Source organism: Trachypithecus francoisi, unplaced genomic scaffold, assembly GCF_009764315.1.
Source record: "Trachypithecus francoisi isolate TF-2019V2 unplaced genomic scaffold, Tfra_2.0 Lachesis_group12, whole genome shotgun sequence".
In the NCBI taxonomy this organism is placed as follows: domain Eukaryota; kingdom Metazoa; phylum Chordata; class Mammalia; order Primates; family Cercopithecidae; genus Trachypithecus; species Trachypithecus francoisi.
In genome coordinates, this window is record NW_022681457.1 from 6578282 (window position 1) to 6599129 (window position 20848).

General features: G+C 50.5%; 2 protein-coding genes across 3 annotated transcripts; both read right to left on the reverse strand.

The window, feature by feature from the left end:
* Positions 1-5019: 5019 nt before the first annotated feature.
* Positions 5020-12913, reverse strand: LIM2 (lens intrinsic membrane protein 2). Of its 2 annotated transcripts, none has more exons than XM_033224299.1 (5): positions 12710-12913; positions 12041-12221; positions 7207-7356; positions 5613-5747; positions 5020-5373 (listed from the first exon to the last, which is right to left on the reverse strand). In XM_033224299.1, exons 2-5 carry the CDS (start codon positions 12213-12215, stop codon positions 5312-5314), a joined length of 522 nt encoding a protein of 173 aa, XP_033080190.1. In that variant the 5' UTR covers positions 12216-12221; positions 12710-12913; the 3' UTR covers positions 5020-5311. The 2 variants fall into 2 exon arrangements, with proteins under 2 accessions (XP_033080190.1, XP_033080189.1); XM_033224298.1 differs by having other exon boundaries at positions 11915-12221.
* Positions 12914-13068: 155 nt separating this feature from the next.
* Positions 13069-15348, reverse strand: CUNH19orf84 (chromosome unknown C19orf84 homolog). The gene is made up of 2 exons (XM_033224300.1): positions 15174-15348; positions 13069-14208 (listed from the first exon to the last, which is right to left on the reverse strand). The coding sequence occupies exons 1-2, from the start codon at positions 15206-15208 to the stop codon at positions 13680-13682; spliced, it is 564 nt and encodes a 187-aa protein (XP_033080191.1). The 5' UTR covers positions 15209-15348; the 3' UTR covers positions 13069-13679.
* Between the last annotated feature and the right edge of the window lie 5500 nt (positions 15349-20848).

Sequence of the window (20848 nt, forward strand, 5' to 3'; positions counted from 1 at the left end):
TCTTGAACTCCTGACCTTAGGTGATCCACCTGTCTCATCCTCCCACAGTGCTGGGATTACAGGAGTGAGCTACTGCACCCGGCCACTGTCCTTTCATTCTTCTCTGCAACGTCCATAATTCATACGTAACTCTGCCCATTTTCATTCTCATTTCACCTCCAGGTCCAAGCCTGTACCTTGTGTCTCATCTCCCCATGTGGGTCCCACTACCACCACCATCACACCCATGCATGCGTGCACACACATAGATGACCTGTACCTGGCTCCGGTGAGTCTCTGCACATGTAGGTGTCACAGGCTGACCACAGGCCCAGGTTCTTGGTGCCCTCTGACACAGATACCACAAGCCAGCAAGAGCTGGTGAAGGTCATCTTTTTTTATTTTTCTTTTTTCTTTTTTTTTTGAGACGAAGTTTCACTCTTGTTGTTCAGGCTGGAGTGCAATGGCATGATCTGGGCTCACAGCAACCTCCGCCTCCCGGGTTCAAGCGATTCTCCTGCCTCAGCCTGCTGAGTAACTGGGATTACAGGCATGCGCCACCATGCCCGGCTAATTTTGTATTTTTAGTAGAGACAGGGTTTCTCCAAGTTGGTCAAGCTGATCTCAAACTCCCGACCTCAGGTGATCCATCCGCTTCAGCCTCCCAACGTGCTGGGATTACAGGCGTGAGCCACCGCGCCTGGCCAGCCATGGCCATCTCTTAAGAGCACAAAGGCAAGGCAGCCTTGGCCTTGAAGACGGAATTGCTCGCAGGACCTCCACCTGCTTTCTCAACCAGCTGTGGTCTGTGGTTGCCAGAGGAAAACCCCAGGCCTCCTTCTGAAGCTTTTCCTGAGAGCTCTGTGAAAGGATCATCTTGGGGCCCCCAAATTACTGAGCTAAAGGGAAAAGTCAGGCTGGGAATAGCTCAGGGCAAACCTGCCTCTCATTCTATTCAAAGTCATCCCTCTGCTCACTGAGATAGATGCATAGCTGATTGCCTCCTTTGGAAAGACTTATCAGAAACTCAAAAGAGGCCAGTACAGCGGCTCACACCTGTAATCCCAGCACTTTAGGAGGCCTAGGCAGGTGGACCACCTGAGGTCATGAGTTTGAGACCAGCCGGGCCAGCATAGTGAAACCCCATCTCTTCTAAAAATACAAAAATTAGCCGGGTGTGGCAGTGCACGCCTGTAATCCCAGCTACTCAGGAGACTGAGGTAGGAGAATCACTTGAACACAGGAGGTGGAGGTTGCAGTAAACCGAGACTGTGCCACCGCACTCTAGCCTGGGCAACAGAGTTAGACTCCATCTAGGAAAAAAAAGAAACTCAAAAGAATGCAACGATTTGTCTCTCACCTACCTGTAACCTGGAAGCCCCCTCCCTGCTTTGAGTTGTCCCTACCTTTCTGGACGAAACAATGTACTTCTTTTTTTTTTTTTGAGGTGGAGTCTCGCTCTATCGCCCAGGCTGGAGTGCAGTGGCTGGAACTCAGCTCACTGCAAGCTCCGCCTCCCCGGTTCAGGCCATTCTCCTGCCTCAGCCTCCCAAGTAGCTGGGACTACAGGCGCCCGCCACCTCGCCCGGCTAGATTTTTGTATTTTTTAGTAGAGACGGGGTTTCACCGTGTTAGCCAGGATGGTCTCGATCTCCTGACCTCGTGACCAATGTACTTCTTACATGTATTGATTGACATGTCATGTCTCCCTAGAATGTATAGAACCAAACTGTGCCCCACCACCCTGGGCACATGTCGTCAGGACCTCCTGAGACTGTGTCACAGGTGCGCGTCCTCAACGTTGGCAGAATAAACTTTCTAAATTAACTGAGACCTGTCTCAGATTTTCGGGGTCCACAGCTCTTGTCACCTGCTTGGCCACGTGGTTTTCTTAGGTCTCTGTCAGTCTTGTCTAAGCACTGTCAGATTCTTTGAATCACCCCAGGTCTCTTCCAATTTTCTCCAGTCCCTTCCAACCTTTCCCAGATTTGAAAGCTCCTCAGTAGCCCCCATCTGCCACGGAGGACCCAAAAAAATTGGCTGAATGTGGTGGCGTGTGCCTGTCATTCCGGCTACTCGGGAGGCTGAGGCAAGAGAATCGCTTGAACCTGGGAGTTAGAGGTTGCAGTGAGCCAAGATCGCACCACTGCATTCCAGCCTGGGTGACAGAGCGAGACTCCGTCTCAAAAATAAATAATAAAATAAAAAAGACTAATGCTCAATTAACCTACGTTCTAATAAAGAAATGAATGCTAATGGTAAACAGTTATTATGGAAGGCATTATTATTTCTATGGAGGCTCACTCTAGTCATAATATTTAATGGCTATTATAATGATAAAAGGATATTAAATCTCATATCATTAGAGTACCTCTCAATAAATAATACTTTATGTAAGTCAATAAACAGCACTATCAATTGGCTTGAATAAGTATTTATGGTTCAACAAATGTTCTTTTGAGTGATTACCGTGTGCCAGGTGCTGTCTTTGAGGATTTACAGGAAACCAAAAGCAGACACAGGCCAGCTGAGGTGGCTCACACCTGTGATCGCAGCACTTTGGGAGGCCGAGGTGGGAGGATCACTTGAGACCAGTAGACAGAGACCAGTCTGGGCAACATAGGGAGACCCCATCTCTACAAAAAATTAAAAAATTACCCAGGCATAGTGGTGCATGCCTGTAGTCTTAGCTGCTCAGGAGGCTGAGGTGGGAGGCTCACTTGCGCCTGGGAGGTGGAGGCTGAAGTGAGGTGTGATTACGCTACTGCATTGTAGCCTGGGCAAGACTGAGACCCTGTCACAAAAAAAAAAAAAAAAAAAAAAAAAAAGCCAACATTGAATCCAAAAGTTGTTGGCTTGAGTAGCTGGATAAAACTGGGGTTGTTGGTTGGGCATGGTGGCTCACGCCTGTAATCCCAGCACTTTCGGAGGCCAAGGTGGGTGGATCACGAGGTCTGGAGTTCGAGACTAGCCTGGTCAACATGGTGAAACCTCGTCTCTGCTAAAAATACAAAAATTAGCTGGGTGTGGTGGCAGACACCTGTAATCCCAGCTGCTTGGGAGGCTGAGGCAGGAGAATCACTTGAACCGGGGAGGGGAGGCGGAGGTTGTAATGAGCCGAGATCACGCCACTGCTCTCCAGCCTGGGCAACAGGGCAAGACTCCATTTCAAAAAATAAATAAATAAAATTAAAAATGGGGTTGTCATTTCCTAAGATGGGGAAGACCATGGGAGGAGCACATAGGGTGTGTGTGAGATCAGGAACTTATTTTTGGATATATGAGATTGGAGATGCCTCTTCAAGTGGAAATGTTGAGTAAGTAGGTTGAGTAGGTAAGTTGGAGTCCTGAGTCTGGAGTCATAATTATATCATTATTATTGTTACAGTAAGCCGCTATAAATATGATTACTACAATAAGGCTCAGCAAACATTTCTTTTTTTTTTTTTTTTTTTTTTGTGGAGACGGAGTCTCGCTCTGTCGCCCAGGCTGGAGTGCAGTGGCCGGATCTCAGCTCACTGCAAGCTCCGCCTCCTGGGTTTACGCCATTCTCCTGCCTCAGCCTCCCGAGTGGCTGGGACTACAGGCGCCTGCCACCTCGCCCGGCTAGTTTTTTGTATTTTTTTAGTAGAGACGGGGTTTCACCGTGTTAGCCAGGATGGTCTGGATCTCCTGACCTCGTGATCCGCCCGTCTCGGCCTCCCAAAGTGCTGGGATTACAGGCTTGAGCCACCGCGCCCGGCCAGGCTCGGCAAATATTTCTATTTAAATAGGCCTCAATAAATTATTAGAGAAAGCTTCAATTGTCATTATGATTAGAGAAAGCCTCTATACATACAGTATTATTTTTATTTGAGGAGGCCCCAGTAAATATTATTTTAGGGAATAAACCTCTATAAACATAATATTTATTAGCATAGCTGTAGTAAATAGTCTCATTAGAATCAGCCTTGTGAAATAGTCTTACTATTTTATGATAGACATTAGTAAATCTCATGGCAGTTAGCAACCATTTATTTTCTTTTTCTTTTTCTTTTTTCTTTTGAGACAGAGTCTTACTCTCGCTCAGGCTGGAGTGCAGTGGTGCGATCACAGCTCACTGCAACCTCCGTCTCCTCGGACTCCAGCGACCCTCCTGGGACAGGCACACACCAATATGCCCAGCTAACGTGTTTTTTTTTTTTTTTTTTTTTTTTACAGATGGGGTTTTCTCATGCTGCCTGGGGAACTCCTGGGCTTGAGCGATCCACCTGCCTTCGTTTTCCAAAGTGCTGGGATTGCAGGTGTGAGACACCGCACCCAGCCAGCATCAATTAATAGAATGAATTACTAATGAGTGAATGAAGAGAAGATCACGGTCACGAATAGTGTGTGAAGGGCACGTTCCAGAGGTGAAGGCTCAGGGTTCTGGTGTTTCCTTTGAACAGACGCATCATGGAAGGAGAGAGGAGGCTGGAGAGAGTCAAGTGGGGGTGGGGTGGGCACGGAGTTTTTTCAGAGACCTTTTCATCTGTCCGATTCTCCTACACATCCATTTTCTGGAAGTTGAATTGTGGTGAGCTCCTGGACAGGTACTGTTGATTGATCTCTGTTCCCCTCCCTGCAGAAACTGAGAAGGTTGGGCCTCCATAATTCAGCACCCCTGGGCCGGGTGCGGTGGCTCACGCCTGTAATCCCAGCACTTTGGGAGGCAGAGGTGGGTGGATCACCTGAAGTCAGGAGTTCTAGACCAGCCTGGCCAACATGGTGAAACCCCATCTCCACTAAAAATACAACAATTAACCAGGCGTGGTAGTGGGCCCCTGTAATCCCAGCTACTTGGGAAGCTGAGGCAGGAGAATCACTTGAACCCAGGAGGCAGAGGTTGCAGGTAGCTGAGATCGCACCATTGCACTCCAGCCTGGGTGACAAGAGCGAAACTCCATCTCAAAACAATGACGAAAACAACGAGAAAAACACACAAAAAAGCACCTCCGCCCACACCCACCACCCTTACAGCTGTTTCTCCCCATCCCAGTCCCTCAAGGGTTAACACTTGAGTAGTTTCACGTCAGTTTTATTAGACTTCAGAAAGTTACTCTAATGGATATTCCAATTTTCTAACAACCTGCCAGGCAGGTGGGGACTTAAGTCTTCTCAGCTCCCTCCCACAGGCCCCATTCTTCCTCCTTCCGGCCTAGGACCAGGAGTCAACCTCCCCCCCGCAACCCAGAGTCCAGAACTGAGCCCCCTCATTCCCCTAGGAACCAGGATTTCAGGCCTCTAGACTCTCCTCCTCCTCTTCAGTGGCCTCGCTTTAACTTCCAGACGAAGTTAGGTGACACATTTGGGTTCAGCGGGGTGTAGACAGCCGCCGACATTCATGCACCCGGTAGGCACATATGTAGAAAATCCCTGCATGAGAAGTTCAAATTGACCCCCTTAAACCCCCCCCAGCCCCATTTCCACCCCAAGAGAGTCCAACACCCTACTCTCTTTCTCCCTGAGTATCCACGACCCCAGACTCCATAGGCCTGGAGTCTTCCTCCTCACCCAGTGCTGGGGGACCCATGTGGGACACCCTATCATCCTCCACCCGATCTGCTGCCCACTCTGCCCCGGACACTGACCTTCCCACCCCTTGCCCCCAGTACCTGCGAAGAACGTCATGAGCACTGCCACCCAGCCCAAGATGTAGGACCAGGAAAAACGCCAGTCCCCAAAGCGGCGGCCCAGGAAGCTGATGGTGACTCCAGTGTAGATGGCCAAGGCCAGCAAGACAAAAAGGGCTAAGGAGAGAGAGCAGGAGGATGCAGGTGAGACTAAGGCTGGGTGTGGTTTTGGAGATGGGCAGAGAGCTGATGATGGGGGTGGAAACTAAGATTGGGGAAAGGGGTGGAAGTGGGTTGGGGGTGGGGATAAGAGTGAGGATGGGAGTTGAGCTGAAATTAGGGGTAAAGATGATTGGGGGATAGGTTTGGGATGGGGTTGGACGTGGTTGTGCTTTATAACGTAACTGCCATTGTCTCTGGTTCCTGGAAGGGAGAATCAATATTTGGAACTTCCTGAGTAATAGGAGGGTCTTTGTTATTCTTGAGCCTCTTGGGCCCAATCTGAGTTTATGGATTTGAGATGAGATTACTCAGGGTTGGGTGTAGTTGTCAGAAAGACCAACCAGGCCAGGCACAGTGACTCAGGCCTGTCATCCCAGCACTTTGGGAGGCTGAGTCAAGTGGATCACTTGAGGTCAGGAATTCAAGACCAGCCCAGCCAACATGGTGAAACTCCATCTCTACTACAAATACACACACAAAAAATAATAATAATTAGCTGGGTGTGGTGGTGTGCACCTGTAATCCCAGCTACTCAGGAGGCTAAGGCAGGAGAATCACTTGAACCCGGGAGGGGAGGTGGAGGTTGCAGTGAGCTGAGATTGAGCAACTACACTCCAGCCTGGGGGACAGAGCGAGACTCCATCTCAAAAAAGGAAAAAAAAAAAAAAAAAAGACCAACCATGATATTAGAGGGTTGGGGCTCTGAACAACTTCATATCGGGGAAGAAAGGAAGCTGGAAACTGAGTTCCATCAATGGTCAACGATTCAATCAGTCATGCCTATTTAACAAGACTCCAGTGAAACCTCTGGACACTGAAGCTCAATGGCGCTCCCTATTGGTGAAAACATCTGTGTGCTGGGAGGGTGACCCCTGGCTCCACAGGAAGAAGGCTTGGAAGCTCTGCATTTTGGGCTCTCCTCAACTCTGCCCTCTGTGTCTCTTCATTTGCTTGGGCCTGAGTTGTGTCCTCTATAACGAAACTATAACTGTAAGTATAGCACTTTCCTGCATTCTGTGACCTATTCCAGCAAATTTTTGAATCTGAGTGGGTCTTGGGAACCTCCTAGTTTGTAGCCAGTGGATCAAAAGCATGGGTTGCCCAGGCACCCTGCTTGCAGCTTGTAGCTGAGGTAGAGGCAGTCTTGCTAAGGACTGTGGTCTTAACCTGTGGAGTCAAACACAAATTTTAGGTGATTCGTGCCAGAACTGAATGTAGTACACCAGCTAGTGTCAGAATAGACCGGAACTAGAAATAGTAATGAGGTTGGTTTTGGGTGTGGGGATGGGATTAGGGTGGGGTGGGGTTGAGTGTGAGGAGGAGTAAGGGGTGAGAACGGTGTTGAGGGGTGGGGACAGATTGGGGTTTGAGATGACAGCAAGGAGAGGGGTAGGGAGAAGGCAGGCTTACTCACTTGAGGCAAAAAACATGATGCCAGCAGAGAAGGGCCGGGAGATGCGGGAGAAGGTGGGCTGATGAGTGAAGGCCATGATGCCCATGATGATGCCGGAGGTGGCGCATAGGGCAGACAGGATCATGAAGGCCCGGGTGGCATTCCAGTATGCTGTGGGAGCACCCCATGGTCACTCCCACGCCTCCCCTGCTCTAAGTGAGAGATGCTGCTACCTCTGAGATGAAAATGCCTTGCCCCTTTCCATCTCCCTAACCCAGCTCATCCTTCCCTTCTTTGCAAATGCCCTCTTCTTCACCTGGCAAACTCCTACTCATCCTGCAAAGTCTATCTCCCATGACCCCTCCTCTAGGAAGCATCTCCCCACCCCTCAGTCATCATCTTTACCCACGGCTAAGGGTTGTGACTCTCTTTGTCTGTCTCCCCCTCCAGCCTGATTGCTCCTTGAGGACAGGCACTGGGTTGGTTCTGTGTCATAAACACCCCCACTACACATTTGGTTTGCATTCTGGCCTCGGGAAATGTTTGTTGAATGAATGAATGAATGCTGATTGCCTATATTTTCCTGCTAATTACTATTCTCTCTCACATTTCTTTCATTTTTTTTCTTTTTCTTTTTTTTTTTTGAGACTGAGTCTTCCTCTGTCACCCAGGCTGAAGTGCAGTGGCACAATCTCAGCTCCCTGTAGCCTCCGCCTCCGGGGTTCAAACAATTCTCCTGCCTCAGGGTCCTAACTATCTGGGACTACAGGTGCACACTACCACGCCTGGATAAGTTTTGTATTTTTATTAGAGATGGGGTTTTGCCATGTTGGCCAGGCTGGTCTCGAACTCCTGGCCTCAAGTGATCCACCTGCCTTGGCCTCCCAAAGTGCTGAGATTACAGGCATGAGGCGCTGCACCCAGCCTACTCTTTCATTTCTTTTATACTACTTGCTTATATCTGAAAATGTCCTATTTACTTGTTTTTAACTCATTTATAATGTCTGTCTCTCCTCAGTAAATCCTTAGCTCTGCAAGGACAAGGGCCTTGCTGTCTCATTCACCACTGGGTCCCCAGCACCTAGCACCTGGTGCATAATAGGTGCTTGATAAGTGCGTGAAATGAGCGAGTGTTGAGCACTGGGGCCATTCTTCTCTTGTGCTTTGCCCAGTGCTGGCCCCTCAGGAAATGCTGTGGGAAAGATAATAATAATCTTTTCCTCCTTTGGCAATAGCTAACTATGCGCCAGGCTCACTATCCAGGTGTGATGTTATTTCTTCCTCCAGAGTCCTATTCTATAAGTACCATTTTTATTCTTATTTTTCAAGTGAAGAAATGGAGACCCAGAGAGGTAAAGTGACTTGCCCGAGGTTTCATAATTAGAAACAGGGCTGGAGTCGGAATCCAGGCTCCAAGGCCCGCGCTCCTAACCGCTTGGCTGTTCTGTCTGTTGGAGCACCCAGGAAAATGGTATACTTCAAACCTTGCATCTTGCCGTTGAATGGTAAAAAGTCTAGGATCTTTGTAAAACCCAGTCTTTTGTCTTGTAGAAGCCTCAGTGAGAGAAATTCCTGACAGGTTCTCCATGGATATTTTTATGGGTTGAGTTATATCTTTCTGTCCCCCTCTCCAAATTATTATGTTGAAATTGTGACTAGAGCCTTAGAATGGTACCTTATTTGGCAAGAGAGTCTTTGCAAATATAATTAGTTATGAAGAGATCACGCTAGAGTAGGGTGAGACTCTAATCCAAAGACTGGGCTGGGCCTGGTGGCTCCTGCCCAGTGTAATCCCAGCACTTTGGGAGGCCAAGGCAGGTGGATCACCTAAGGTCGGGAGTTTGAGACCAGCCTGGTCAACATGGTGAAACCCTGTCTCTACTAAAAATACAAAAATTAGCCAGGCGTGGTGGTGGGCGCCTGTAATCCCAGCTACTCGGGAGGCTGAGGCAGGAAAGTCACTTGAACCCGGGAGGTGGAGGTTGCAGTGAGCCAAGATCATGCCACTGCCCTCCAGCCTGGGCGGCAGAACAAGACTCCATCTCAAAAACAAAACAAAACATAAAACAAAGACTGCCGTCCTTATAAAAAGAGGAATCTGGACACAAGACACGCTTTCAGGAAAAATGCCATGCGTGAGGAAGGCAAAAATTGGAGTAATGCATCTCCAAAGCAAGGAACACCAAAGATTCCCAGAAAATCACCAGAAGCCAGGGAGGGAGGGAGATGGAACAGATTCTTCCTCACAGCCCTCAGAAAGAAGTGATTTCACCCACATCTTCATCTAGGCCTCAGTACTGTGAGACAACACGTTGCTCTTGTTCAAGCCACCTGGTGTGTGGGACTTTGTTACCGCACCCCTAGCACACTAATTCAGGCCGGTCACAGGGTCTCAGACCTGGAATCCTAGCACTTTAGGAGGCTAAGGCAGGAGGATTGCTTGAAGCCAGGAGGGTTTCTTTTTTAAGTATTTCTTGTATCTTCTTCATATTTTTTGAGACAGGGTCTTGCTCTGTCACCCAGGCTGGAGGCAGTGGCTCCATCTTAGCTCACTACAGTCTCGAACTTCTGGGCTCAAGTGATCTTCCCACTTCAGCCTTCTGAGCAGCTGGGGCCAGGGGAGCACACCACCATGCCCAGCTAATTTTTTATTTTTTGTTGAGATGGGGTCTCCCTATGTTGCACAGGCTGGTCTCAAACTCCTGGGCTCAAGTGATCCTCCTACCTTAGCTCCCGAAATGCTGGGATTACAGGCTGAGCCACCCTGTCCATCTGAAGCCGGGAGTTTGAAACAAGCCCGGGCAATACAGCCAGATGCTCTCTCTACAAAAATCAAGTCAAATGAAATAATGAGGCTGAGTGTGGTGGCTCACAGCTGTAATCCCAGCACTTTGGAAGACCAAGGCGAGTGGATCACCTGAGGTCAGGAGGAGTTCAAGACCAGCCTGGCCAACATGGTGAAACCCTGTCTCTTACCAAAAATACCAAAATTAGCCAGGCATGGTTGTGGGGGCCTATAATCCCAGCTACTTGGGAGGCTGAGGCAAGGAGAATTGCTTGAACCCAGGAGGCAGAGGTTGCAGTGAGCCAAGATAGCACCATTACCAGAGCGAGAGTCTGTCTCAAACAAAACAAAACAAAACAAAACAAAAACAGGCAAACAAAAAACCCGAAGACCTTCACCAAGCCTCCCTGTCTCCTGCATCCCTGGCAGAGAAAAGACAGAGAGGCGGCTCAGGGCCGTCCCTCGGGGAATTCCCAGCCTGAAGCAGAAGAAATGTAGAAGTGTCACAGATGAGACAGCCAGAAATGAGAAGGACGTGTGGAGTCAGGCAGATGGGACTCTGAAGCTGCCCAAGACAAATCTTTCCACTTCTCCCTGCCTCAGTCTACCCCTCCAGCAAACAGGCATCGTCCTGCCTCTCTCTCAGGGCTGGCTCAGGGAGAAATGGGTGGGCCTGCCTGTCACGTCCAGCACTCAGTGGGGCTTAGCTCTTCCTCTCAACTACTCAAGAGGATGTTTGAATTTTGAGGTCACATCTCATGTCTCACTCTTACATACAATTGAACTGCCCTTACATGTAAAGTGCTTAGAATAGCACATAGAGCATAGTAAGCACTCAATTAATGCCAGGTATGATTAATACTATTACTAGTAGTAATACACAATATATTATATAGTATCAATTAATTTTCATTTATTTATTTATTTTCCCGACAGAGCCTTTGTTTGTTGTCCAGGCTGGAGTGTAGTGGCACTTTCTGGGCCCACTGCAATCTCCACCTCTCGGGTTCAAGCGATTCTCCTGCCTCAGCCTCCTGAGTAGCTGGGATTACAGGCGCGCACCCCCATGCCTGGCTAATTTTTGTATTTTTAGTAGAGACTGGGTTTCACCTCTTTTGCCAGGCTAATCTCGAACTCCTGACCTCAGGTGATCCACCCACCTCGGCCTCCTAAAGTACTGGAATTACAGGTGTGAGCCACCACACCAGGCCAAATTTATTAATATATTATATAATAAATGTGCAATATAATATTCTCTACTTTATATGTTTATTATAATATATTGTATAATATATACATATTAATTATTATATTATATGTAACATAATATATACTATTTATTAGATAATGAATGTGTAATATAATGCATTTTACATCGTATATACAATATATATATGTGCATTATTTATTATATAATATGTAGCATATTATATACAATATATTATGTATTAGTAATTTATTATATAATAGAGGTACATGTATAATACCCTATATTGTATATTTTTTAATGTATATATGTAGTTACATATATTATACATAAGTTATATGTAATAATATAAATTACGTATATTATACATAATGTAGTATATACTAAATATAGATATTATGCAGCATGCACTATACTATATATCTCTATGTATCTCTCTATCTATGGCCTGGTACATTATAAGTAGGCAAAAATACTTTATGCTACATTATGCAGTATTTAGCAAATTCAGGGCCCGTATTTCTTCTGTATCCCCCGGTACCTAACATAGTTCTTGGTCCATAGCAGATATTTAGAAAATGCTGTTTCGTGACACTAGCCCCAGTTGCTGTGCATGACACCTCTGAGGCGTCAGGAAATGCCACCTCTCCCAACTTAACCTGCAAACCAGCACCCCGTGTAACTGCAGCTAGAAAGCAACCCTGCAGTACCAGTTCTGCCCCCTCCGTGTGAGTGACCTTGGGTTGCTCCCTTTCCCTCTTTGAGCCGCAGAGTTCTCCATCTGGAATACAGGTGTCCTTGGGCCCCGAGGTCCGCCCTGCTCTTTCCCCAGGCACGGCCCGGACCCTGGCCGGGGGGCTCACCGATGCTGTCTGTCTGCAGATAGCACTTGCTGCCCAGGCAGTACCGCCACAGGCCCTGGTGGGCGAAGGACCCTGACAGCCGGTACTGCATCCAGTGGTCTGTTGCCGTGGCCACCACCAGCAGGATGGTCCCCACCCAGGCACAGAACAGGCCACCACCCATGAAGCTGTACATGGTGATCTGCGGGGAAGGGGAGAGATGGGGTTGGGAGCTAGATTCCTGGGACTTGATGGAGGAAGGGAACTGGGGGAAGAGAGGGCTCAGGAGTGGGATGCCAGGTGCTTGGGAGAAGGAGATGGAGACCTAGACGCCTGGGTCCTGGGGAAGGAAGGGACTGGGGGCCCGGATTCCTGGGTCTGAGGGAGGAGGATGGTAGGGATCCTGGAAAGACGACAGGGAGGAGGGGCTGGGTTCTTGGAGCCTGGCGTCCTGGGGAAGAGAAGGCGGGGACCTGGACTTCCAGGTTCTGAGCAAAGAGTAGCTTGGAGGCCTAGATTCCTAAGTCCTAGGTGAGGAGGGGCCCAGGGGCCTGGATTCCTGGGTGCTGGGTAAGGAAGGGGCTAGGGGCCAGGGGGTGGACACCAGGTCCTGGGAGAAGGAGGAGCTGGGACCCTAGACTCCTGGGACTTGGGGAAAAGGGGGCTACGGGTCCCATGCTTGGTGCCTACCTGAGTGGCAGAGCCTGCCCGAGCCCTCCTTCTGCCACGGCCCCTCTGTGCAGACTGAGCTGAGCCTGGTCACTGGCCTCTTGGCCCCCATAGGTTCCCCAAATCCCTTAAGCCTCCCTACACAATGGTCCTACGATCCAGCGGCTTCCAGCAATCAGAAATGCAGCGGTGGCAGAGGCCTCAAATGGAATTTGCTGAAGCAGGCATCCAGGGGACTCCCTACCCCCAGCCCCTGCTCACTGACCTCTGTGACCCTCCCCTGGACCCACTACCTTGTAGCCAGCCTTGCTCACAGCAACCCTGGCTTTGTCCGAGCTGTGTAAGCACACACACGCAGACACACACGCAAGATACAGGGAGAGTCACACATTTATTGTTTATTCTTCGTGGGGAAGGACACAGAGCTGTGGCTAAGGTTGAGGATGGGGCTCTTTGGAGCTGTAGATTCAGAGGACATTAAAGATGGGCTGAGCTACATAGGGAATGAGGAGAAAGGGGTTGGTAACGAGGGTGGGTTTGGGTTGAGGTGCAGAAGTGGAGTTGGGACTGGTGACAGGGATGGGAATGAATGGGTTTGGGAATAGGGATTGACAGTGGGGAAGAGAGAGGCTGGTAGGAGTGGCTTTGGGGTTAGGGAGAGGGTAGGGGATGGGGCTCGAGGAATCTTGGGGATTGAGAATGAGGTAAGGATTGTGGTTGTGGTTGGGGATGGCATTGGGAATGGGGTTGAGGTCATCAAGGAGACTGGCCTGGGTATGAGGTTTAGGGTTTTCTTCTGGCTTGGGATTCAGGTGACTTAGGTCAGGTTCAGCAAGTGGCTCACAGGAGCTACTCCTGGGACTATGGTTTTGGGAAGAGGGGGGGATGGAAGATGTTTCTTGGGGTTCTTCTGACAGGCCTGAGGTCACTCCGGGCCCCAGGAAAACCCTCCTGGGTGACTGCAATCTCAGGTGCTGGACCCTCCAGGGTCCTAGTACTCTGTCTCCCAGTCCTCAGCAGCCGGTGGTGTTTCCAGGGGTGGCTCTGGACCTCTGGCTTCCTTCTTCCCATCCTGGGCAGGCAGTGTTGGTGTTGATGGCAGCGTCATTGGTGGGGTCCTGGGGCCAGCCCCACGAACCCCCGCCCGATCCCTGTCTGGCTGCTCAGCTCTCCCGAGGCCTCCTCGTCGATATGGGCCCCGGCCCCAGCCTGGCCTGTGCCTGACTTCCCAGCCCCCGCGTCCCCTGGGAGGCCTCCTGACTGCGCCCGGCTGAGTGTGGCCTGCCTGGGGGCAGCAGGAGCAAGAGGGCAAGGACTGTTGGAAGGTGTAGGCCCCCAGCAGGGCGCTGTGCAGGAGGCAGGAGAGGGTGTCCAGGCGTATGGGCACGGTGACAGAGGCCACGCTCTCCGGGAGCCCCAGGTGGGCGGGGTCTGTGGAGCTCAGGAGCCAGGGTGGCGGGGTTGGGAGAGGCGCAGGGGGCCGTGGCTCAGTCCCAGATGAAGGCAGGGACAGGTTGTTCCTAGAACAAAAAGACAGGTCAGTGGGGCTCAGCGTTTCCGTACTTCCTTGTTTCTCGCTGCCAGGCTGTCTCTGCACCTCTGCGGAAGGCAGCCATCTCTCCATCCTCTGTGCCCACCCGTGACTTCCTCTCCCGCTTCTCTCTCTCTTTGTTTCTAACCCGGGTCTCTCTAGAGAAACAGACAGCTCTGCCATGAACTGCAGCATCAGACAGAACTCAGTTCCAATTCCTGGCCGCCTCGCTTTTGGTGGTGCATCTTTGGACAAATCATTTTCCCATTCCAAACCTTAACTTGTTTAGAGTCAAAGATGGCTTTGGATCGCATCAAAGGCACGAATAACAGGGCTGGGTCTGGTAAGTGCTAAAACAGTGGACAGCCACGATTTCTCCAGCCTTCTGGGGATCCCTGGAGTCTTCACATTTCTTGGTTTATTCTTGGAAATTTCTGTTCGATGAGTATCTGTTTCTAGCTCTTTTTCTTTTCTTTTCTTTTAAAGACGGAGTTTCGCTCTTGTTGCCCAGACTGGAGTGCAATGGCTGATCTTGGCTCACCGCAACCTCCGCCTCTCGGGTTCAAGCGATTCTCCTGCCTCAGCCTCCCGAATACCTGGGATTACAGGCATGTGCCACCACGCCTGGCTAATTTTGTATTTTTAGGAGAGACAGATTTCTCCATGTTATTCAGGCTGGTCTGGAACTCCCGACCTCAGGTGATCCACCCGCCTCGGCCTCCCAAAATGCTGGGATTACAGGCATAAGCCACTGCACCCGGTCTCCGCCTGTTTCCAAATATCTCGCTCAACTCTCACTAAGCTCTTCTAAGATTCTATGTGATGATACCTGAGCCTTTTTTGTTTTTCCTGATTCTCTATGCAGGTCTGTTCAGTGCGCCCTTTCTCTCTCGTTTTCACGGTCCCCTCCTCTCTCTGGGTTTCTGTCCCCCTCTCAGGAGGTCTTTGTCTCACCCTTCGGGCCCAGCCCCGTCCTTTGGTTGTTCCATCTCCCCTGGGGCCCTCTTAAGTATCTTCTAGCAACTTCGCCTCGGAGATCCTTCCAGGGCCCGGGAAGGTTGGGGAGGGGCCCAGGCGGAGAGAGGCGGGGCTTGGCCAGGTCAGAAATGGGGCGTGGCTCGCGGAGTGATCCGGACCCCCGAAAGAAAGAGCGCAGGCGGGGACCTGGATCTAGTTCCTCAAGACGGCTTACTTCAGGCCTCCAGCACCCCCGCAGCCCCTCCTCTCTCAGACCCAGGAGTCCAGGCCCGCAGCCCCTCCTCCCTCAGACCCAGGAGTTCAGATCCCCAGCCCCTCCTCCCTCAGACCCAGGAGTCCAGGCCCGCAGCCTCTCCTCCCTCAGACCCAGGAGTCCAGATCCCCAGCTCCTCCCTCAGACCCAGGAGTCAGATCCCCAGCCCCTCCCTCAGACCCAGAGTCCAGATCCCCAGCTCCTCCCTCAGACCCAGGAGCCAGATCCCCAGCCCCTCCCTCAGACCAGGAGTCCAGATCCCCAGCCCCCTCCTCCTCAGACCCAGGAGTCCAGATCCCCAGCCCCTCCCTCAGACCCAGGAGTCCAGATCCCCAGCCCCTCCCTCAGACCCAGGAGTCCAGATCCCCAGCTCCTCCCTCAGACCCAGGAGTCCAGATCCGCAGCTCCTCCTCAGACCAGGAGTCCAGATCCCCAGCCCCCTCTCCCTCAGACCCAGGAGTCCAGATCCCCAGCCCCCTCCTCCCTCAGACCCAGGAGTCCAGATCCCCAGCCCCCTCCTCCCTCAGACCCAGGAGTCCAGATCCCCAGCCCCCTCCTCCCTCAGACCAGGAGTCCAGATCCCCAGCCCCCTCCTCCCTCAGACCCAGGAGTCCAGATCCCCAGCCCCTCCTCCTCAGACCCAGGAGTCCAATCCCCAGCCCCTCCTCCCTCAGACCAGGAGTCCAGATCCCCAGCCTCTCCTCCTCAGATCCAGGAGTCCAGATCCCCAGCCCCCTCCTCCCTCAGACCAGGAGTCCGGGCCCCCAACCCCTCTTCCCTCAGACCCAGGAGTCCAGACCCCAGCTCCTCCCTAAGACCCAAGAGTCCAGATCCCCAGCCCCTCCTCCCTCAGACCCGGGAGTCCATGCTCCAGCCCCTCCTTCTTCAGACCCCGAACTCTGGGTCCCCAGACCCCTTCCTCTCTCAGATCCAGTAGTCCCGGGACCCCTGCCCCCTTCTCTCTCTCTCTCTCTCTCTCTCTCTCTCTGTCTGTCTCTCATTCTCTGTTTATTCCTGCCGTATCCCCAAGACAGATTATTTAGGACTCAAGGGACATTTTAGGTAGGGAAATCTGGACATGTGGACACTCCCCAGGGCAGAGGGCGTGGTAGATGGTTTGGGGGTCTTAGCCGTTCTAAGCGCTGGATTCTACTAGGGGCCGTGGCTCTAACTTGCTTTGTAACTCTAGGTCCTTCTAGTCTGTATGCCCTAGTTTCTCCATCTGAGAAATGGGGCTAATATTGCCGTCCAAGTTCTTGTGATATTACCCGTGTATTAGTAAACACAGAATCTGGACCACAATTAGGCTGAACAAATGATATTTACTTATTGTTATTGCTGGTAGTTGTGACAGTGTTTTGCTGAGAAGCAGTTGTCATTCTTACATGCATTCATTTAAGAAATATTCAATGCCTGCTATGCTTTGGGCTCCAGGCTGCACACTGGGGACAGAATAGACATGGCCCCTACTCTCAGGGAACTTGCATGCTTGTAAGGGAGACAGATGAGACATACATAGCATATATTCTGTAAGAATAAGTACCTGAAGATGTCAAATCAGGGCAAGGGGAAATAGAAGCACTGAGGTAGGGAGATACAGTAGATAACGTGGTTAGGGGCCTGGCCTGGTGGCTCACGCCTCTAATCCCAGCATTTTGGGAGGCCGAGGTGGACGAATCACTTGAGGTCAGGAGTTTGAGACCAGCCTGGCCAAGATGGTGAAGCCCCATCTGTACTTAAAATACAAAAATTAGCTGGGCGTGGTGGCAGGCACCTGTAATCCCAGCTATTCGGGAGACTGAAGCAGGAGAATGGCTTGAACCTGGGAGGCAGAGGTTGCAGTGAGCTGAGATCATGCCAGTGCACTCCAGCCAGGGCAACAGAGGGAGACCCTGTCTCAAAAATAAATAAATAAATAAAATAAAAATACAAAAATTAGCCTGGCATGGTAAGGCATGCCTGTAGTCCCAGCTACTTGGGAGGCTGAGGCTGGAGAATTACTTGAGCCCGGGAGGTGGAGGTTGCAGTGAGCTGAGATCGCACCATTGCACTCTAGTCTGGGCTACAGAGTGAAACTTCATCTCAAAAAAGAAAAAAAAATCAAGTAGATAATATGGTTAGGGAAGGTTGTTGTAGGAAGGTACTGGAAGACTGGAAGTTGAATATTCCTGGGGAGGGAACAGCTTCTGAAAGTAAAACAAACGTAGTGATTCAGGGACTGGAAAAGAATCAGCTAAGAGGAGTGGCATAGGTCTTTATATTTTTAAATATGTGCTTTATTTTGCAATACTTTTTTGTGTGTTTTTTTTTGAGACAGGGTCCCCCTCTGTCACACAGGCTGGAGTGCAGTGGTGTGATCATGGCTCACTGCAGCCTCAACCTCCTGGGCCCAAACCATCCTCCTACCTCAGCCTCCCAAGTAGCTGGGACCACAGGCACACACCACCACACGGGGTGCCTTATTTTATAGAGACAGGATCTCAGAATGTTGTCCAGGCTGGTCTCAAACTCCTGGGTTCAAGAGATCCTCCTGCTTTGGCGTCCCAAAGTGCCAGGGGATTACAGTCATGAGCCACCATGCTCGCCTGGAATACTTTTATACTTACAGAAAGTTACAAAGATAAAGTTACAAAGATAATGGAGAGAGTTCTCCTCTACTCCTGACTCAAGTTCCTCTAATGTTGCCATCTTACGTCATCATGTAATGTACATGGTACGTGAGTCACAACTAAGAAACTGGCAGGACTATTAGGTAAACTGCAGGCTTTACTTGGATTTTACCAGTTTTTACACTAATGTCCTTTGTTTGTGGTCCTGGATCCAATCTGGACTACCATGTTAGATTTAGTCACTCTCTCTCCTTAGTCTCCTCTTTCCTGTGGTCCTGTCTTTCCTTGTTTTTCACAACCTTGAGAGTTGGGGGGAGTACTAAGTTATTTTGTAAAATGAAGGTCTTTTTTTTTTTTTTTTGAGACAGGATCTCCCTCTGTCACCTAGGCTGGAGTGCAGTGGCGCTGTCTCAGCGCACTGCAACCTCCACCTCCCAGGTTCAAGCAATTCTCCTGCCTCAGCCCCCTGAGTAGCTGGGATTACAGGTGCCCGCCACCACGCCCCACTCATTTTTGTATTTTTAGTAAAGATGGGGCTTCACTATGTTGGCCAGACTGGAGGTCTATTTCAATGAATACTATGAACTCATTTAATCCACATTTTAAAAAATCATTTATTTTAATAGAGAAGAGGTCTCTCTGTGTTGGCCAGGTTGGTCTTAAACTGCTAGTCTCAAGCAATCTTCCCAGCTGGGCCTTCCGAAGTGCTAGGATTAGAGGGTATTTTTAAATTTTTATTTATTTATTTGAGACAGTCTTGTTCTGTCGCCCAGGCTGGAGTGCAGTGGTACAATCTGTGCTCACTGCAACCTCCGCCTCCCGGGTTCAAGCGATTCTCCTGCCTCAGCTTCCCGAGTAACTGCGATTACAGGCATGCGCCACCATGTCCAGCTAATTTTTGTATTTTCAGTAGAGATGGAGTTTCCCCATGTTGGCCAGGCTGGTCTCGAACTCCTGGCCTCACGTGATCCTCCTGCCTTGAGTGCTGGGATTACAGGGGTAGGCCACCGTGCCTGGCCCGCAACATTGCATTTTAAGGAGAAGTCCTAGGCACCAGGATCGCCCTATGCTGGACGATGTTAGTCGTCCAGTGACTGGCCGGAATAGGATTTTTGCCAAGAGATCTGGCTTGCTTTTCTTTCCTAGAGACTGATGAGAACCCGGATCTTCAGATTTCAAGTCAGGGTCTATCTATTCGGTTACTTTAAATCCCAGAGGCTGATGGCGCTTACTGCTCAACTCTAGCGTCATGGGATTGTTCTAGCTTGTTCTTTTATTGCTTCTCCTATTACTAAGATCAGGATCTGACGCCATTTGGAAACCAGGGTCTGACCTCTTCGTTTACCACGTACCTCGCCCTTTAAGGTTTTTCTGTTCCGCCGCTTGTGCCCCCGTGGCGCTAGGAGACTGGAGGCGGGACCTTGTGTCGCTAAGGAAATGCCTTTCACGCAGCTTCCAAAATTGACAGGCTAGTTCTGAAAACCGACCAATCAACTTCTGCGTAAGGGGAAGCGAGACTTCCGATTTGTCGGGGAACCCAGCCGCTATGGGTTAGGGTCCCACCCACTTCTTGTTGAGCTACGCGACTCACTATTCTCGGCTCTGATTGGCCAGAGAGCTCGCGTCGCTTTTGAATCCCCCACCCAGCGTACTCCGCCCGCCTCGCCTTCTCCCTCTGGTTGGCGAGCGCTTTTCTGCGCCTTCTTCAGGCATTTTTGCTGAGACTTTTGTCTGCGCTTGTTCGGGGAGGTTCTGGCAGCGTCCAGGAGACCTGGCCCAGTCCTGGAGATGCGGAGCGGAGCTTGGAGGGAGAGAGGGAACTGGGTTGTTGAGGGGAGAATCCGTCTCGGCATCTCCTTGGTCCACTGGGGAGCCCCATTGCCCCATCCACCGCTTAGAACCAGACCCTTCCTTTCACTCTCCACTCCCCATCCCTACTGGCTTTAGACCTTCAACGTTCCAAGATTCGACCTTCGGGGTCTCCCCATTCCCTTCGGGCTCACAGATTTCCTTAAATCCCCCTCCTCCCCGAATCCCCTTCCGTCCCTGGAGATCCTAGGGCCCCTGCTCTTTCCCATTTATTCCATCCCATCTACTTGGGGACCCTGCCAAGGGCAAGGTGGGCGCCTCTCAATGCCTCTCCTACCCTCATGTCCTCTCTCCTCTTTTAGGTCCAGGAGGTCATCTTTGCCTCCCTTCCCTAAAATCTCCCCACATTTAGAGGACCTCGCCCAGCTTCTCCCCTCTCAACCCTGTGGAGGTGTCAAGGTTATTATTACCTTTATTGTTGTTGTCGGGGCGTCAAGGTTCGGGGGTCACCTTTGTTGGTTTTTTTTTGTTTTTTTTGAGACTGAGTCTCGCTCTGTCGCCCAGGCTGGAGTGCAGTGGCGGGATCTCGGCTCACTGCAATCTCCGTGTCACCAGCGTCCGTGTGAAGAGTCCATCAACAGGCTTTGTGTGAGCAACAGAGCTGTTTATTTCACCTGGGTGCAGGCGGGCTGAGTCCGAAAAAGGAGTCAGCAAAGAGTGATGGGATTATCATTAGTTCTTACAGGTTTTGGGATAGGCGGTGGAGTTAGGAGCAATGTTTTGTGGGCAGCGGGTGGATCTCACAAAGTACATACTCAAGGGTGGGGAGATTACAAAGAACCTTCGTAAGGGTGGGGGAGATGGCAAAATACATTGACCAGTTAGGGTGGGGCAGAAACAAATCACAGCAGTGGAATGTCATCAGTTAAGGCTATTTTCACTTCTTTTGTGGATCGTCAGTTACTTCAGGCCATCTAGAT